The sequence below is a fragment of the Anabrus simplex genome, chromosome 11 (genome assembly GCF_040414725.1).
Source record: "Anabrus simplex isolate iqAnaSimp1 chromosome 11, ASM4041472v1, whole genome shotgun sequence".
Classification (NCBI taxonomy): Eukaryota; Metazoa; Arthropoda; class Insecta; order Orthoptera; family Tettigoniidae; genus Anabrus; species Anabrus simplex.
This window is the reverse complement of record NC_090275.1, coordinates 45,763,304-45,783,189: the sequence shown is the minus strand read 5'-3', so window position 1 is coordinate 45,783,189 and position 19,886 is coordinate 45,763,304. Positions and strand designations below refer to the sequence as shown.

Sequence of the window (19,886 nt, the reverse complement as noted above, 5' to 3'; positions counted from 1 at the left end):
TCCCATCGTCGCCATAAGACCTATCTGTGCCGGTGCGACGTAAAGCAAAAAAAAAAAAAACCCACTGTCGGCAGCCCTGAAAATGGTTTTCCGTGGTTTCCCATTTTCACACCAGGCAAATGCTGGGGCTGTTCCTTAATTAAGGCCATGGACACTTCCTTCCCACTCCTAACCCTTCCCTGTCCCATCGTCGCCATAAGACCTATCTGTGTCGGTGCGACGTAAAGCAACTTCTTTTTCGGAAGTATATACAGAGTGGTCGCGAACAACGTGAACCGAGTATATGCGCATTAGATCTTGGTCATACTATAATAATTCCGCGTGGCTATTTCTAGCAGAGTGCAGCCCTTGTAAGGCAGATCCTCCGATGAGGGTGGGCAGCATCTGCCAGGTGTAGGTAACTGCGTGATGTGTGGTGTGTGAGTTGCGGGGATGTTGGGGACAGCACAAACTCCCAGCCCCCGGGCCATTGGAATTAACCAGTGAAAATTAAAATCCCCGACCCGGCCGGGAATCGAACCCGGGACACACTGAACCGAAGGCCAGTACGCTGACCATTCAGCCAACGAGGCGGACGCTGGTCATACTGATACGTAATTTGAAAAAAAAATACGTGGATATCTCTCGCTGTTGTCATTTTGTCACCTGCTGAAGTTAGCCAATCAGATCGCTTCGCGCGCGAATCGAAATGGGCTTTACGGGGCGGTGTTGCTAAATCTCCACGTTGCTTGGTCGCGCCATGCCGAGAAATGAGCATTAAACACTAACACACCGTGGGTTTCAGAAAGTGCCACCGTAGCGTGCTTGCTATAGGACGAGCCTATCTGCAAGGAGGTCCTTGTTGAAGTTCCTCCCCTGGAGAAGTTCATTTCTACTACTGGCGCTCTCAAGCCGGTCATAAGTCAGGTGCAGATTCAGCAACACCGCCTGGCAAAGCCCATCTGAAGTCGCCCGCGAAGCGAACTAGTTGGATAACTTAAGCAGCTGATAAAATCACAACGGAGTGAGATACCTAATTACATTTTTCCAATTATTTTCCAGTAGGACCACCCATCTAACGCTCATATACCTGGTTCGCGTTGTTGCCGACCACCTTCTATAGTGAGAAAGTGTTTGCAATTTTTATGAATAATGTAAGTGAGAATTCTGATTTCCCCCCCCCCCCCCATAACGGTGAAGAACTTAATGGCGACTTCGTTCCTGAAAATATCATAATCCAGGATGAAGGAATACGTAACTTAGAATAATCACAACCACCATCTGCAAACAGGCGCAAAACTTGTATCGTTCATAGTTCGTGGAAAATAATTATCCGGGAACTCCTCTCTCAGCCTGAGTACCAAAACGGACGGATTTTTAGGAATTGTGTTGAGGGTTATGTACAAAAACATACCGTAGAAGTATAAGAATACTTGTCTACTGATCTAGAAGCCTCCTTGGGTCAGGGGGCTGCGCGTCGGCCTCTCACTGCTGGGTTCCATGGTTCAGATCCCGGTCACTCCATGCGAGATTTGTGCTGGACAAAGCGGAGGCGGGACAGGTTTTTCTCCGGGTACTCCGGTTTTCCCCATCATCTTTCATTCCAGAAACACTCTCCACTACCATTTCATTTCATCTGTCAGTCATTAATCATTGCCCCAGAGGAGTGCGACAGGCTTCGGCAACCGGCACAGTTCATATCCTCGCCGCAAGATGGGGCTTCATTCCTTCCATCCCTGACCTGGTTACTGACTGGAAAACAGCTTGTAGGTTTTCATTTTCTACTGATCCATTCACTCCTTTATTTCCTCGGCTGTCCGGCTCCATAGCTAAATTGTTAGCGTGCTGGCATGGGTGCCTGCAGGATCATTTCCAGGGGGGGGGGCACATTAACAATTTTCTTGAATATAAAAACCAACATAACGTCAGCAACATTAAATTGTTTACAGAAACTTCCAGTTATAACATATGCTAGATGACTGTCAGTAATTTCAGTTTATGAAATAATCTGGTATGAGATTAAACAATTGAACATCAACATCTTTAGAATTCCAGGGGGGGGCGAGTGGCCCCCCCTTGTCCCCCCTTGCGGGCGCCAATGCGTGCTGGCCTTTGGTCACAGGGGTCCCGGGTTCGATTCCCGGCAGGGTCGGGAATTTTAACCATAATTGGTTAATTTCACTGGCACGGGGGCTGGGTGTATGTGTCGTCTTCATCATCATTTCATCCTCATAACGACGCGCAGGTCACCTACGGGAGTCAAATCAAAAGACCTGCATCTGGCGAGCCGAACTTGTCCTCGGACACTCCCGGCACTAAAAGCCATACGCCATTTCATTTCATTTTCTCGGCTTATGCTCTGTAATCATAAATCAGTTGTATAGTTTTTTTCATTTCATTGTTAACAGTTGCTTACCTCAAAATGACAAAATCTTCCCAAAAACGAAAACCAAATGGCCATATATTAGTGCAAAGACTGTACTGTAAAACCATCTGTGTCCACCAGCGTATTTTGTGACATACCACGGAAAAACATTATTAATCATGAAGATTGTGTGGTTTTGTGATTATTTCACTTTTTTTTCATGCTTGACTTGGTCAATTTGTTTAAATATAATGTATAGAGCCCGGAAGCTCGGGCATTTCATTTTGTTAAAATAGGCAGGCAAGTAAGCATTTAACATTTAGTAAAATAATTAAAACAGGCATTTATAATGTCAAAAATTGGGCACTAAAATAATATAAAGATGCTTTAATGTAATTTACGTAATACACATCTGCATCACATTTTAGTACTAAATCTTACATCCCCCTGTGACTGGGGATGTTATAATAACGGCAGCGGTATCCCCTGTCTGTCGTAGGACGTCTCAATTTGGGACTGTGGGTTGGCGACCACGGTTCCCCTAGCTGAGTCCGGTGTTGCTTCCATTTTCTTGTGTCAGGTTTCTTGCTCTTACCTTTCCTGTCTGACCTCCCTTGGTCAACTCTTGTTCTTTTCCAAACACGACGGTGTTAGATTTGTGTGGCCCAGGGAGTCTTTCATTTTCACGCCCTTCGTGATTTTTCCTTTTCTTTTGCTGATACCTTCATTTTTCGGAGTATCGGACCTCTTCCATTTTCGTCTTGGTTACTGTTGGTAGAGGATGGTTTACCAAGTTGTTCTTCCTTTCAAAACAATAATCACAACCAGCACTTAATTTTACGTAGCAACGATGTGACCTGGCAACCCTAATGTAAATGTTACTTTTTATCTGTTAAGCTAAAAATGATTTCCTTCTTTATTAATACAGTAGGCCCTACATTGGAATTATATAGTTATTCTTTCCACTGATTAAGTTAATACATAAATCATCATCACCATTCTTTCATGTATTAGTCCTATAGAAGAACTGTTACGGTCTATACAAAAAAAAAATGCATTTTCACGCCATCTCTTGCTGGGGCCTCCCAGAGATCTCTTCCCACCGGGCCAGTAGTTTATGACTGCTTTGGGGACCCTGCTTCTGTCCATCCTGTTTAGGTGTTCTAGCCAATTTCTCTGGTATTCATAGATGTATTCCAATGTAGGTCTGCTTTTAAGATCATTCAGCACATCTGTATTTCTTTTGTGTTCCCACTTAGTGACACCTGCTGTTCGACGCATGTATTTCATTTCAGCTGTAGTTGTTCTCTCATCGCATTTCCTCAGGGTCCACGCTTCACTTCCATAGCAAAGTACAGGTCTTGCCAAGGTTTTGTAGATTCGTGTACGGGTGTGTATTTGAACTAATGAGGGTCTAAAAACTTTATTGATGATTCCCAAACATCTGTTGAATTTGGAGTTTTTCTTCAAAGAAACGCAGCTTGTAGCCGAGGTATTTAAATATCATTTACTCTGTCCAAAATGTTGTTATTTAAGCAGATCTTGCTTCTTGCTAGTTCCTTGCCACAGAAAGCCATTATGTTAGTTTTCTCAGGGGATATTTCCATTGAGTACTTTTCTGAGACGAGGTTTAGGTTATACATTGAACGCTGTAAATCATCTTCTGAGGTGGCGACCATCACTAAGTCATCTGCAAATAATATTGTGTCCAGCTGTAGATTTCTGTTAATGAGGATTTGAACCATGTCTTGTTTCTCTAGATTCTCGTATGAGAGCATTCATATAAATTATGAACAGGAGAGGAGAAAGACCGCAACCGTGTCTTATTCCTGTTAATACATAAATATCAGCAGAAATTATCCACATAAACTTAAAAAAAAGACAAAAAATGGCATTAAGCTATCAAATAGGCTACGAAAGCTAAAGCAGGTAAAATAATAACTGATCCTACCGTTCCCAAACGTACGGAAACATGTTTGTCTCTATGTGAAACTTCGATGTATCCACCTATATAAAACAGGCATTTTGTCTAACTTCCGGCTCTAATTTAATGTATTGTGTGCTTCTATGGTAATGGGGTTTATTTCTGAGCGTGCAAAAATCTAAGTGGGCTATGTTAGTGCTTCGAAAACACGATCTTTAAAGGGGTAAGTCGCACCATTTGAAAGGAAGCTTTGTCCTCTTAAAAATATTGTACTGTGTGGTATTAGGCTGTAGCAAAAAGGCCAATATCGAAGTTTGAGCTGGTCTTCACATCAGGATAGGCTATCAACGAAGAAGGTTGCCACACCTGTTGAGGTGAATCACCTTGATGAGGTCTGGGCATAGAAATAGTTATGCTGTTAGGTAATTAGTCTCTTACGGGTCGCCCACGAGCTGTAACTCCAGTCGAGTCCACAGCCTGTTACTTTGCGTTCCCAACGCTGCCGTGTGGCCACAGGATGCCTTTATCTACCTGAACTGTAAAAATCAGATTGTGTGATGCCACCTTAACTCTCGACGACCAACGGAGTCTTATAACTTGACATTATGGGAAATGTTATCGCTGGACACATCACGGAAGATGTTACTGTGGTACACTTCATCATGGGTGTTTTGTTATTAATTAAAATAACAGATTGTGGTATGCCATCTTGACTCTTGACGACCATGAAGAGGTCCAATTCTTATAACTCGATATCATTAAATATGTTATCGCTGGACACGACGAAAATGAAAATACTCACTCTGTTTCCAGTCATTCGGCCGCGTCAGGAATGGAATGAATGAAGCCCCATCTAGCGGCGAGATAGCAATTGTGCCGGCTGCCGATGAAGCCTGTCGCACTCCTCTGGGGCAATGATTAATGACTGGCAGATTAAGGGCCGGTATTATGAGTGTTTAAACTGAAGATTGAGTTAAACTGTAACTTGAGTTTAAACCGATGTTGAGTTTTATAATGGCCGGCCTAAGTTAAACTGTGGTGAAGAAGGAAATATACGATCTTGGTAGCAGTGACTTGCGAGAAAAGATGACTGTCGATAATGTTTTGTTTACTTCTTGTAGGTAAAATGGCGGATAAAATCAATAAACGTTGCCCTAATTTTACTTGTAAGGAAATAGAATTGTTTGTGCAATTAGTACAGAAATATTTATATAGTCCGTGAAACAGTGGCCTTATGAATTCCTCTGAAATCTCCCATTTTAATAAACATACTACGGGAGGCATAAAACCGCAATGCTATTAGTAGCTGACTGAGGGTTTCTACAGCATGATTTCTGAAATAGAAAGAAGTTACTTTATTTTCTAAAATTTACACTTTTGACATTCAAACAGTTCAAAAAGTCATTTTTACATTCTTACCTTTTCGTTGCATGTTTTATTCTAGCACCAATTTGCTGAAGTAGGGTTACGGCGGTCTGTTTTGTAAGCCTAAACCTATTTAAAAACTATTTTTCATTCCATATATGAAAGTGACGTCCCTTGCTCGAAAAACTCGTAGTGCCCATGGTGGTCGTTCAATAATTTGAACCACTTCTTCGTCATCTCTTAGTATTTTTTCAAACACCTCAACCGAGTTCGATAGCTGCAGTTGCTTAAGTGCGGCCAGTATCCAGAAATCGGGAGATAGTGGGTTCGAGCCCCACTGTCGGCAGCCCTGAAGATGGTTTTCCGTGGTTTCCCATTTTCACACCAGGCAAATGCCGGGGCTGTACCTTAATTAAGGCCACGACCGCTTCCTTCCACTTCCTAGACCTTTCCTACCCCATCGTCGCCATAAGACATATCTGTGTCGGTGCGACGTTAAGCAAAATAGCAATAGCAAACACCTCAAAAATATCTTCGAGATCCATATGTTCTTCCATAATGTAAGGTTATGTATTCTTAAACTTCAGTTTAAACTGTAGGTGAGTGGCAGTAAAATTAATCTCTAGTTAAACTTAAGTTTTACAAACACTACTAACAGGTAAACCGAAGTTTAAACCTAACCAACAGTTTAAACTTCTGTTATAATACCGGCCCTAAATGAAATGATCTGAGTCCCGATTTTTTGGTAGTGATAGGTTGGAATGCAAGCATACTTACGCGAGTAACAAGTATAATCATTCTACTCCGTACAACGGTTATGCTATGAGATTTGCATAGACATTAGGGGTAGGCCTATAGAACTATAATTTTTGATGTTTCTCTTGCTACATTATGAAAGAACGGGTTGCACGACACTTAGTAATAATGAAATTACTTTGCATTCTAACCTAATACTGCCTAAAAATCCGAAGTCTAGAAATGATATTGGAGAATATTGCTGGAATGAAAGATGAAAAGTGGGGGGGGGGGGGAGACCGGAGTACCCGGAGAAAAACCTGTCCCACCTCTGCTTTGTACAGTACAAATCTCACAAGGAATGACCGGGATTTGAACCACGGAACCCATTGATGAGGGGCCGGCGGGCTGCCGCCTGAGCCACGGAGGTTATCGCTGGACACATCACGGGAAATTTTACAGCGGTACACAACATCATGAGGGTCTGTTAATTAATTTAATTAATTAAAAAAATCAGATTGTGGGATGCCATATTGACTCTCTACGACCATGAACAGGACCGACTCTTAAGACTCCCCATCACGGGACATCTTATCGCTGGACACGTCACGGGAGGTGTTACAGTGGTACACATCATCATGGGAGTTTTTTAGTTAATGTATTTAATTAATTAATAATTAATTGTTAGTGTCCTTCGTTGAATAGTCAGCGTTGAGGCCTTCGGTTCAGAGGGCCCCGGGTTCGATTCCTGACCGGGTTGGGGATTTTAATCGGGTGTAATTAATTCTTCTGGCTCGGGGACTTGGTATTTGTGCTTGTTACAACATTTTCCTCTTCTGTTCGGGCAACACACCACACTACCAAACCACCACAGAAACACGCAATACTGATTACATCCCTCCACATAGGGTTGGCGTTAGCAAAGGCTTTCGGCCCTAAAACAGAGCCAGTCGCATCCGTGACTCCACTGCTGTAGGATAAATGGCAGAAGAATATAATAATAATAATAATAATAATAATGGTCCCGCAGGATTTCTGTTACGTGCTAGTAAATCTACCGGCACGAGGCTGTCGAATTTTAGCACCTTTAAATACCACTGGACTGAACCAGGATCGAACGTGCCTAGTGGGAGTCAGAAGGCCAGCGCCTGAATCGTCTGAGTCACTCAGTCCGGCTAGAAGAAGAAGAAGAAGAGGAAGAAGAAGAAGATGATGATGATGATGATGATGATGATGATGATGATGATGATGATGATGATTATGATGAAGAAGAAATTGCAACTTCCGCCATAACGGGGCTGACTCAAGGATAAAGTGCAGTATAATCAACACAGAATTATGTATTGGAAGAGGGATAAAGAAAATCAGGAATGAAAAAGTACAATAAACTGATTACAATAATAATAATAATAATAATAATAATAATAATAATAATATGGTGATGATGATGATCGTCATCATCAGTTACACACTGATGACTATAACAAACAGGTGGGCCAGGTTGAGTTTCAGACGATCCGAGAATTCCACAAGGATTGGTTTCCCGAGCGCCGACCGTGAGTCAATACACAAAGATTTCGTCCAGATAATAATAATGTCGTGTGGCTATTTCTAGCCGAGTGCAGCCCTTGTAAGGCAGACCCTCCGATGAGGGTGGGCGGCATCTGCCTTGTGTAGGTAACTGCGTGTTATTGTGGTGGAGGATAGTGTTATGTGTGGTGTGTGAGTTGCAGGGATGTTGGGGACAGCACAAATACCCAGCCCCCGAGCCATTGAAATTAACCAATGAAAGTTAAAATCACCGATCCGGCCGGGAATCGAACCCGGGACTCTCTGAACCGAAGGCCAGTACGCATACCCTTCAGCCATCGAGTCGGACATCGTCGTCCATCGTCGTCCATGTGATATTTGTTCTTGTATTATTGCACGGTTAGCTGATAGATAGCTCTATCTTCAGTGTGAGTTTCACCTAGCTGACTAATCTGGGACTCAAAGCTTATTGTTGCGTGTCAAATCAGCCCATGCTTGCAGCCAGGTTGAAAGGTTATGATACGAAAAGCCTGGTAGTCTACTACCATTGGTGGCCAGGCCAGAAACTTCTTCGTGTACTACAAAACCATTATTTCTGAGGCAGTTTGCGATCCTATGTCGGATAGGGTGATGACGCTGATTCACCATGGAGACAGGCATATTCCTAATCCCTTCAGTCCAGCCAGGCAGACAGTAAACGGACCCTCCCTGCGCTGGTTGTCGGAATCTTTCTTTTAATAATACTAGCAAAACCCGACAGACGTTGTCTCGATGAATTTCGTTTCTAAGTTCAAAGGGTTTATGCAATCGGCCCTAGTATCAACAAATCTCACACCCACTTTCCCACATACTCATTCCATAGTCTCGTTTTAATTCCCAATTACCCTCCAGTTAGTATATTCTGCAGATTTTTATTACAACTACTTGCAGACAGAAAAAGCAAGCAAGATATTGTCTAATAAGAATAGTTATGCTACAATTATAAACTGCAGTTAAACTTATCAAACACTTGATTCTACTTACGGTGCTAATACTACATTCAATTGCTCACACACACAGACCCGTACCCAACAAAACGTTCTTCAAGGAGTGCAAGATGTGCACTCGTCATGGCTTCTAGGAACATAGGCCCTACCTAGGTAATTACTCTTAGAATGGAGTTTCATAACTGATTTGGGAGTCATTTTTGCGCTCAGGTTATTACGTACTTGTTGTGTGTCTATAGATGAAACTGTTTTTCGTGTAATTGTACATATTTGTAAATAACCAAATTGTAACAATGTATCCTCATGCCATACGAAATATATATATATGTATCTCAGCGACCCCGAAAACTATGGGTTCTACATTAATATTTCACCCCCCTTTCAACCCCACCCCTAGAGGTGCTATTCGGGATGAACTTGACTTAAACAGTATTTTGAGTGTCATAGTTCATCTCAGTGATCCCGAAAACTATGGATACGACACTAATATCGGTCGTTTTCGATTACTTTTACATTTCATCCTCTCCCCTTGGACTGCCCCCACACTATTTGATAAAAGCAGAAATTAAATTTTAAGGAACACATCATAATCTTCACATACTGTTGGGTAGGCAACCCGCTGATCGGACTTGTCTTGCGGTTTGCTTATCTTCTCCTATTTTATTTTTTACCCCTTAGTGCCGAACTACCAATCAGATTTCGTTCAAACCACTTCATAATTCCTTTCAGATGTAATAAGAACAAACTGTGAAAATTTCAGCGAAATCGGTCCAGTAGTTTTTGAATCTATTAGCTTCAAACATACCGACATCAAATTATATATATATATGTAGATGACTGTAGGTCTCGTATGCACATGACACGTTCTTCACCCAAATCCCTAGTGATGTTAATGCAGCTATTATTTGCCATTGTCAGTTTATTGCATATGTTGATAAATTGAAGTATTGGCTTTCCACGCGGCCCAAAACATACCAGACATATTTCTTATCGGTATAAATAATGTGATCCGGAACATCTGTTCTAAGCTGTAATATCTCCTTAGCATCAGCATCAGTCAGGAAGGTTTGAGGCATTTTGTCCAGAGGCATAACTTGTAATGGATAAATGACAGGTGGTATGGAACTACTCAAGACTGAAAATTTCTGCTGGGACTGCAACATGGCTGAGATAATGAGAGTCCCGATCTTATTTCGTATGTTACTGAGCGCATTCTGTATCAAACAGTGAGCCACGTCATGGGAGTGAACACAAGCACTGCAACAGCGTACATATTGGTGGGACGTACAGGGTGGCGCAGGGAAACGGGAAATTTTGAACGTTGGTGTTGTCACCACTGCAGTGCCGGTAAGTTTTCGGAACCGATGCGTAGTTGTGGACGCGTTGCTGTTTAGTAATCATGCAGCATTGGAGTGTTGCGGAACATGCTGTCACTGAGAGAGCGTATTATAAGCAGGGTGATAGAGTGACTTTCACACAACGGTTATTTCGACAGTATTACCAGCTCGGACGTCATGGACGTGTGCCATCTGCTCATGCGGTTACAATGTGGCTGCGTAATTTTGAAGAAATTAGTTCAGCCTTGAAGCGAAAGCCTCCATGAGGCGTTCGAACGGTACATACACCTGAGAACATTGCAATTGTTCGAGTTTCAGTTGAGAGGAGCCCTCGCCGCTCCGTTCGACAACATACATCTGCGTAGGAATTGGGCGTCGAAGCATATAGAGAATGCTGCGCGAATTCACGTTCCACCCCTACGCGTTATAGATTGTGCAGAAATTAAATCTACAAGACCCTGTGTCGCATAGGGAGTTCAGCGAATGGGTGTTGGCTAAAATCAACGAGGAACCCAATTTCCTTAACATATCGATGTCAGACGAAGCCCACTTCCATCTTAACGGATGCGTAAACAAACAAAAATTTCTGTTACTGGGCACAGGAAAATCCTTGAGAGTTGCACGAGCGTTCATTACAAAGCGCCAGTATCGTGTGCTGTTCCACGTCGAGATGTCATTGGGCCTTACTTTTTTGAAAGTGAGGATGACATTCCAACAACAGTAACATCCGCTCGGTATGCTGAAATGCTTGAAATTTTTTTTATACCGAGACTGCACGCTGTGAACATCGAAAACATCAGCAGGACGGAGCCACGTTACATACTGCTCGACAACTGATGGAAGCCAACTATTTCAAAGGCGCGTCATTTCACGTAATGGCTACATTCCATGGCCTACGAGATCACCTGATCTTAGTCTTCGCGACTCTTTCCATTGGGGACATCTTAAAAGTGAAATCCTGCAACTATCCATGAACTGACATAGGAGATTGAAGACGAAATCGCTGCCATTCCTTGAGTCGTGCTAGAGCGAGCATTCGAGAATTTTCGTTACAGGTTATTAGAATGTGAACGCAGAAATGGAGTACATCTTTTTTATTTAAGAAGGAAAGTGTCAGTTTCCGTTTCCTTCTGCCACCCTGTTTAAGCACGTGATGGTGTTTTTCTTGTAGCAGGGAAACGGCACGTGTCCGGACATGGATCCTTATTCAGAATATTATCTATTTGGTCCCCCTTACAAGCCCTCAAAATGTGTATTAGAAATTTAGATACGCTGTAAAGGTAATCTAACCATTATGTGTATATAATAAACATTCCTGCTCATGAGGCAGAATGCCATCATCTATATATTTACTTTATCCTCTCTTTGACCTTTGTTGTAAATAACGTTATGTTATGGGAGGTTACGCTTGCTCATGTATCAACTCTATTGCTTTACAGGCTTCGTGAGTTGGAATGTGCGAACCACATTTCCTGCCGTTTTATCGCGCTGATAGGTACTCTGTGCAGCTAGCATAAGGGATCTTTATGACTAATAATAATGAGCTGAGGATGCCACGCTGTGCATGCATAAATTAGGTTTTACTTACTTCCATGTGTATTGCCTCGTATTGTCAGAGGCAGTTTGGCGTAATTCACGTCGCAAAGCCTGTTGTGTCTGCCCGTTATCATTTAATACTTACCGTTCCACGTTGTACATTTTGAATTTTCGGTCGATATTGAATGTCTATTTGAGACGAAGAACGTAATGAACACTTCCATTTTCGGTTTTATTTTTATCTCCGTCAGTCTGTCTGCGGAAGTATCACGCCTATATACTGGAATGATTAGTATTAAAGTTGGATAATCTGTATCTATATAAAATACGAGTTTTGTCTATACATTGCTCAGAATTTTAAAAGAATGGAATTTCTGTAACGGTTGTCGTCTGCAGGGAAATGCACTTTTTAATTTTCCATCATGTATGCATGTACGCGAATCGCGAGAAAATGGCTGAAGATAATTTAATGAAAATTGGTATGTTAAGTCGGAGAAAGAGGCGCTACAGTCTAGGTTATAAATAATTTCATTCACGCTGAGTGAAATTGTAGTTTAGGGGACGGTCTAAAATTTATATAAAAGTTATATAGAATTAAATTTTCGATCATTTAGGTCATGAATTTTTTTGTTGCTATTTTGCTTTACGTCGCACCGACATAGTTAGGTCTTATGGCGACGATGGGATAGGAAAGGCCTAGGAATTGGAAAGAAGCGGCCGTGGCCTTAATTAAGGTACAGCCCCAGCATTTGCCTGGTGTGAAAATGGAAAACCACGGAAAACCATTTTCATGGCTGCCGACAGTGGGGTTCGAACCCACTATCTTCCGGAGGTGAGCTCACAGCTGCGCGCCCGTAACCGCACGGCCAACTCGCCCGGTTTTATGAATTTTTTCTGTACCCGCTATGAAAACGGAGATATTAATGCATTTCGAATTTTCTTGCTAAGTCCATATCAATGCCGAACCACTAGAAAAAGAGGTGAACAGAATTTAATGAAAATCGGTATGTAAAGTCAGAAATAAGGCACTTCAGTCTAGGCTATAGATAGTTTTATTCACGCTGGATGAAGTGATAGTTTAGGGGAAGGTGCTTAAAATTTCAATTGAAATACCTATGCTGTTGGTCCTATCGACGTATCGACGTAACACAAGTTATAGGGAATACAATTTCCGATAATTTATGCCTTATAGAGTTTTACCGTATTGTATACAACTGACCAACAATAACAGTGACCATTATTCTGATGTGAGTTCTCTCTTCAGCTGCCGCTCACCTCCGATAGATGGGATTACTGCTGCATCCCGAGTAAAACAGCTTGCCTGAATATTGGCGGAAAGAAGCTCTGGAGTTAGATAACTTGTCATAAGCAGCGAAAGATACTACAGCTAGTGCATAATGAAAATATATAATAATAATAATAATAATAATAATAATAATAATAATAATAATAATAGAGATGCCGAAATTTTGTCCCGCGGGAGTTCTTTCACATGCCTGTAATCTACCGTATACTGACGGGAAAATTTACATTGTTATAGGTGTACCGACATGAATTTATTCCATTGTCATAGGACTGTATTTCACGCATTTCATTGTTGTAACAACGTATGACCTACTTACAGCTGTACGCTTGCATTCAGGAGAGTGTGGGTTCGAACGCCATTACCAAAAGCTTTAATGGTATTTACTTTTCCGTGGTTTCACAGTTTCATACACATTCATTAAGGCCACGGTCGCTCCGCTTTCCATTTGTGACCTCTCAAAATATAACACCCTGTGGCTGGGGCACGCATACGAAGGATACACCCATGGTATCCCCTGCCTGTCGTAAGAGGCGACTAAAAGGGGCGAGCAAAGGATGGTTATATTAGAACCATGAAACTCCTTGTTATTAGTACCACCACGCGGGGAACACCATGGGTCACTTTTCCTTGGGTAACAAATAGGTTTGTGATTGGTAGCAAACGAGAGCGCGACGGCTTTTACAGTACCTGTGATTAGTAGCACTATATGAGCGACACCATGGGATGAGGGAACCCATGGTCCTGGCTTGCGTATGATTAGTACGAGTCCCTGTGGTTAGTACACTTAGGTGATGAACACCATAGTTTTGCGTTGCCCGTTAATGGCGCCGCAATGTGCGAAACACAGTAGGTCTGTAATACATGTGCGAATTTCATTACCTGTGAGTAGTACCATACTGTGTGGAATACCGCGAGTCTTCGCTCTCTTGATTACTACCGCAACATGACAAATATCATGGTTCCACTTTTCTAGCGATAAGTACCATTATGAGGGGCCGATGACCTGGATTTTGGGCCCCTTTCGACTACAAGCATTAACGGATCAGTATCGTGCTATGAAAGCAGTCCCTTGATCAGTAATACTGTTGTTTTACGCCAGCTTCTGTGCATGTGAGACACTGTGGGTCGGTTCCACTGATTGTTTTAAATTCATATCCATCCATTCATTCTTTCTTCGTCCTCACGTTTTGAATTGTGGTCAGTGGAGAATTTTTGGTTTTTAATTTGTCATTTCATTTCGTCTCATTTCGTACCATTGTGGGCCGATGACCTAGATGTTAGGCCCCTTTAAAGAACAAGCATCAATCAGTCATCAAATATAATATAAAATATACTGTAAGTTGGGCTCCAAAAAATATGCTTTCAAATGACAACAAATACACATAAAATAGTCACAAATACAATAGTCGCAAATGATAGTGAGATCCAAAGTTGTGTCGATGTTTCTGGAATATAATTACGATGGCACGCCTCACCTCACTCACACCTAGAAACGTGATTTTGAGGATAAATCGGTAACAATACAAATATATGTGAAATCTACCATACTGTATGTAAAAACCTATTACCACCAAACAAATACAACAAAGTTAGCTGTCAGGTTTTACGTAAATTCATACACACTTCCTTTCTCACGATCCCCAGTTAAAACTAGTGCTTGATTCACTGCCACAGTAATTACTGTTCCATAATTCGGCGATCTCATTATTCGAAATGTAGAATTGAAATTTCAACATGCAATTCAGTTTGTAGCACACGTATTATTTGGAAGCTAAGCGCATTGTTTAACTTCAGCACCCACTACACTTTATAATTGCTTCCTCATACAACATTAACTACTTGTTATTGTTGTCTTTAAATATCTAATTGAATAATTTACTCAGGGTTTCTGAGATGATGATGATGATGATGATGATGATGATGATGATGATGATGATGATGATGATGATGATGATGATGATGATGATGATGATGATGAAGAAGTAGGTCACCGTTCAACAGCAGATGTGGCTTCTTGGTTTTTGAATATGCCGACACGCAAGAAGAGGAACCTTGAGAGGACGAAGACTCTGTAAAACTAGCGTACACAAGACCGTTAGTTACTTGAAGAAGAATGACCCGCCAACGTCCCCTTGAAGTGAGGAACGAAATGTATTGCGATCCACTAGCATTCCCTGCTAGCAGCAGGATCGAGGTGAGGGGGTACGCTACTGGCGTTTTAGTCCGTTTAACATTTGACGAGGCAGTAGTTAAGTGAATGTTGGCGGTAAAGAGGTAATAATTGACACACCTAGGGTTTTATTGACACCAAAATAAAGTGTAAGAAAAAATGACTAACAGATGCCGTTGAGCAGCAACACGTCAGGTACAAATGGCCACACATGCTTGACATGACATGGGGTTTTATTGATACCAACAAAGAGTGCACAAAAAGGCCAACAGATGGCGCTGGACAGCAACACGTCAGCGATGCCGCATGAGACCCGTGTACGGTATAAAAGGAGCTGTCGTGAGAGAGGGCGTCAGATGCCAACACTGATCCATCCGACGACAACTTCATCGATCTTGTTGAGGAGCAAATTGACAACTTAGGTGAACACCACCTCCCACCTGACTTCAAATTCGTCACCCCCTCCGAACTGTTCGCTAATATTCGCAAACTAAAAAACAGGAAACCCCTGGTATTGACAATATTTCGGCTTAACAATGAAGAAATGTTTCACATGGAGAAGGAATAAGAACAGGTCGTTTAACGAGCCAAGGTTCGCGTGGCTGCCCTACAAACTCTTCCTCTATAAAGAGAAATATTTATTTAGCATGTATTAGGCCCATGATGTTGTACGGGTGTGTGGCTTGGTGCTGTATACCCAAAACTATTTTTTTTTTAATTTAGAAGTTCCAAAACAAACTACTAAGAAGAATGGTACTGGCTCCTCTCCTGAGAACTGAGAGAAGGATACGATCCTAACTTCGTATTCCGACTCTTATAACTCCGGTAAACACAATATCTAAAATGAACAAGTCTAGAATCATGCAAGCTCAGTCAACCGACCAGGGCAACTCAATTCCTAAACAAGCCATAGGTATCAAGAAGCCGAACACACGGCTCAATCATCCCGGCCCTTGGCTCACCTATGGCATGGTTTGAGTTACCTTTCGAACTTTTCCAAATTTGCACCCTACCTCACTAATTTAAAACAAAATTGACTCTTAAAAGGACCGTTTCTTCGATGGCTTGGTTACCCTTCACATCCAACAAACTTAATAATTACATTTTACAAATTCAACTACAGTATAGGAGGTGGGGATACAGCTCTGGCTTGAAGGCAAGTTCCGCCTCCAAGCCAGATAGTTTTCTCCCCCGCCAGTGCAGTTAGATATTTTCCGACTCTTTGGGTAACCCCAGGACACAGATGAGTAAGAGGGCATAGTTTTCACCCTGGGACTCTCAATCTATTGGCCCCCAACAAAATAACAACAAAAAGTAGTGTAGAGCCACGGAGGCGATAGCCAACTGAGTGAGCTTAAAGGGGGTCAAATTGTGGCCTTTCGAGAGGCGGGATCTACCCTTCGGCGAATTACCACACAAGTTGGATGTCCGCGTCAGTTGTGCAACGACGCTGGCAACAGTGGACACGTGAACGTTCTCACACTCGTAGAAGAGGTTCTGGATGTCCACGCAGCTCAGACGTCCGCCGAGATCGTTGTATTGTAAGGGCAGCAGTGTCACACATCTTACACCTACCACAGCACAGGTAAGAGCAAATGTGAGCCCAGAAGTGTCAACACGAACTGTTGAGAACGGGTTACTAGTAGTGGGATTACGGGCTCGCACACCCGTCTTCCACTCACGTCACAACATCGACGTGCATGGCTCGACTGGTGCCGTTAAAGGATTACCTGGAGGATGGAATGGCGCGCCATGGTCTTCAGCGATGACAGCAGATTCTGTCTGCACGCAAGTGATAGTCGTTTGTGCGTACGACGTAGACCTGGTGAACGCTGCATCTTAGAGCGCATTTGTCCAAGATACACTGGCCATATGGTCTAGGGTGCGATAAGCTACAACTCTCATTCGCCTTCGGTGTTTGTGGAGGGAACGCTGACCAGCGCTCGGTACGTGCAGAACTTTGTTAGACCCGTTTTTCTGCTGTAATTGCAACAGAAAGGTGATGTGCTATTCCAACAGGATAATATTCTCCCACACACTGTCCCTGAAACTCAACGTGCTCTGCAATATGTGCAGCGCCAGAACGATCTCCGGACTTGTCTGGAATCGAGCACGCGTGGGACATGATGGAATGACATGTGACTCGTGCGATTCGTCAGTCCACAGCTCTTACAGAACTACGTGAAGGGATCGAGCAGACGTGGTATAACATGTCTCAATACAGTACTGTATTTGTCACCCGTATGGTCGACTGCATGCCAGAGGCAGCGTCTGCATTGCTGCCCGTGGAGGCTACACCTTGTAATAATAACTTATGGGTGTTTGAGCATAGGTCCATACCTCTTACATCAGAACCGCTTGAGCTACTGATCTGTAAATGTAATCATTTCATGTACTCCATGTTTATTGTTTCTACAATAAATCTTGAGTGAATTGTAACCTCTCAAAGGTTGTTCTTTTTTCCGGCAGTGTTTGTTAATGATCTGTATCATGTATATTGCCTGTCTGACTAACAAAAAGAATATGACACAAATGCACTAATATGAATGTTCTGTTATTGCAGGAGTATGCTGACATGAAGCTGCTGCGGCAGGTGGGATGGCGGCGGGCCCTGCTGCTCCTCGCTGTGGTTTGGCTACTCCTGCTGCTACTGGTGGCCTCACCAATTCTCCGGCCGCCGTCGCCAGAGCTAAACCCCCAAACAGCCCGGCGGCTCATGCAAGCATTTAATGATCTCGAGATTCTCAAGAAACAACACTCCGAACTTCGAAGTCTTTTCGTTGATATTGGGTAAGTTTTGAAGCAGAGATGTGACATTCGCCATAGCTTTGTAGCGAAGTTATGATCGATACTCAGTGGTATGAAGTCGTGAAAAAGCGGAAAAATAACCGTGTTAATTTTAACAGCGTAAAAACAGGTATCCGGAAGTTTTTACAGACGCTGGTGGCAGTTTAATCAGGTCTGTTTGCGGTACGGAATGATTTATATCTGAAAAGCGCTATAAAGTACATTTTATACAACCACTAATCAGCGGCGGCTCGTGTACAGCAGCACAAGTGCACGTGAACACCCAGAATATGGAACTGGGATCCATGTTGCCCGGTATCTAACATATTAATTAGAATTCTCATCTGCCGCATTTGGAATCTGGAACTGGCACCCATGGTACCCTTCAATTACTCGGTATCTAACTCATTACTTAGAATTCTGATCTGTCGCATTTAAAATTTGCCGGATTCTACGCTTCAAACTTCCAGCATTACTTGGGTGAGCACATTGGTCTTGTGCTCTCGCAATGGCAAGTTTTGCGCATGCGTGAGTGATGGTGACATCATACATTACGGAGCTGTTACCGTATGGGAAGAGCACAGGTCCCAACCAATGAAATTTGTTACAAGTGAACTATGTAGGATGAGTGGAATGTAATTTTTTTAAAGACTTTATTGGCGAAGTACCATATAATGTTTCATTTATCATGACCTAACCTGTACTGTTATTTGTAGAGCATAAGATAATTTAATGGCCTAACCTGTACTATATAATGTTGTAACATAGGCATTTGTAAATAGTAGAATTCTGTCTGTAGTTCCTGGAAAGATCTAGAAAGTTGCATAACTTTTGTACTGGGTGTGTTACTTTGTTGGTATGTGTTCTAGAAAGTGTGTTCTGTTTATTCTGGAAAAATACGACTTTCGCGATCATGCGTATTCTAGAATGTTAGTCTGAGTTCTCGATCGAAAGTAAGGTTGTGATTGGTGAGTCTAGGTGGCGATAGGGGACACGTGCACGCTGATTGGTTGCCTCCAAGGCCAGTAATTCCTATATATAGTGAGCGAGGTAGTGTTCGAAGGCATTCTGTATCCTGAATTCTGTTGGTCTCGGTTATCTGTCTGCGAGCAGCCTATCTGGATGACGTCCCTCCGGTTTTCGGGATGGCACACTCCCCGGGTAAGCACTCTTGAATTCCGTTCCTGTTAAAAATTCCGTAATGTTCCGATTTGGTTTTCATACAGGAGTCTGCCCTAACCTCACCTAGATTCACCAAATTAGTTACTTATGACGCCTTAGTTTTTCAGCTAGACTTACCTGTTCGTTTCCGAGTCATTCCCGTTTTGTTTCACTAAAATATGTATATTGTAGTTTAATAGTATTTCCCTTGGGGTTTGCCTCTGATAGTTCTGTATCACTTTAGGTACGCTAGATTTTGGATAACCTGTAAATTGCATTGTACTACTGCATTGTAACTAGATGTACAGTTGATTTGTAATTTGTATTTACACTGCTACGAATAACCTATGTATGTCACTGAACTTATAGCTCATAACTTGGAATGTATATGTAGAATTATCTTGTAAATAATATTTTTAAAACTAAGGATCACGGTGATTCATTTCGGAATCCGCTATCTAAGCCATGTCCATGCCTTTGGTAGGTTCCCAGCCCTTCCATCTTCCCTTATTGTTGTTCACTAGTTGGCGCTACTGATAGTTACGTACTTGTTTTGTTGGAGATCTGCGTATGCTAGCTGCTGTTTTCCCGAGTGTGTAGTGTTTACTTATATTGTGTATTGTGCTCTTACCCTCCCTTTTAACTGTGTTTGTGCCTTGTTTAGTGTTACCACTGTGGCAGATCTCCACAAGAAACAACGTGAAC

General features: G+C 42.4%; 1 protein-coding gene across 5 annotated transcripts in view; it reads left to right on the top strand.

The window, feature by feature from the left end:
* The window catches only part of FucT6 (alpha-(1,6)-fucosyltransferase), a 415,916-nt gene that overhangs the window by 326,782 nt on the left and 69,248 nt on the right, over nucleotides 1-19,886 (top strand). For all 5 annotated transcript variants that reach the window (XM_067155180.2, XM_067155183.2, XM_067155184.2 and 2 more), the window contains exon 2: nucleotides 17,797-18,023. In XM_067155180.2, the coding sequence (XP_067011281.2) occupies nucleotides 17,797-18,023 (227 nt within the window). The remainder of the gene's footprint in view (nucleotides 1-17,796; nucleotides 18,024-19,886) is intronic.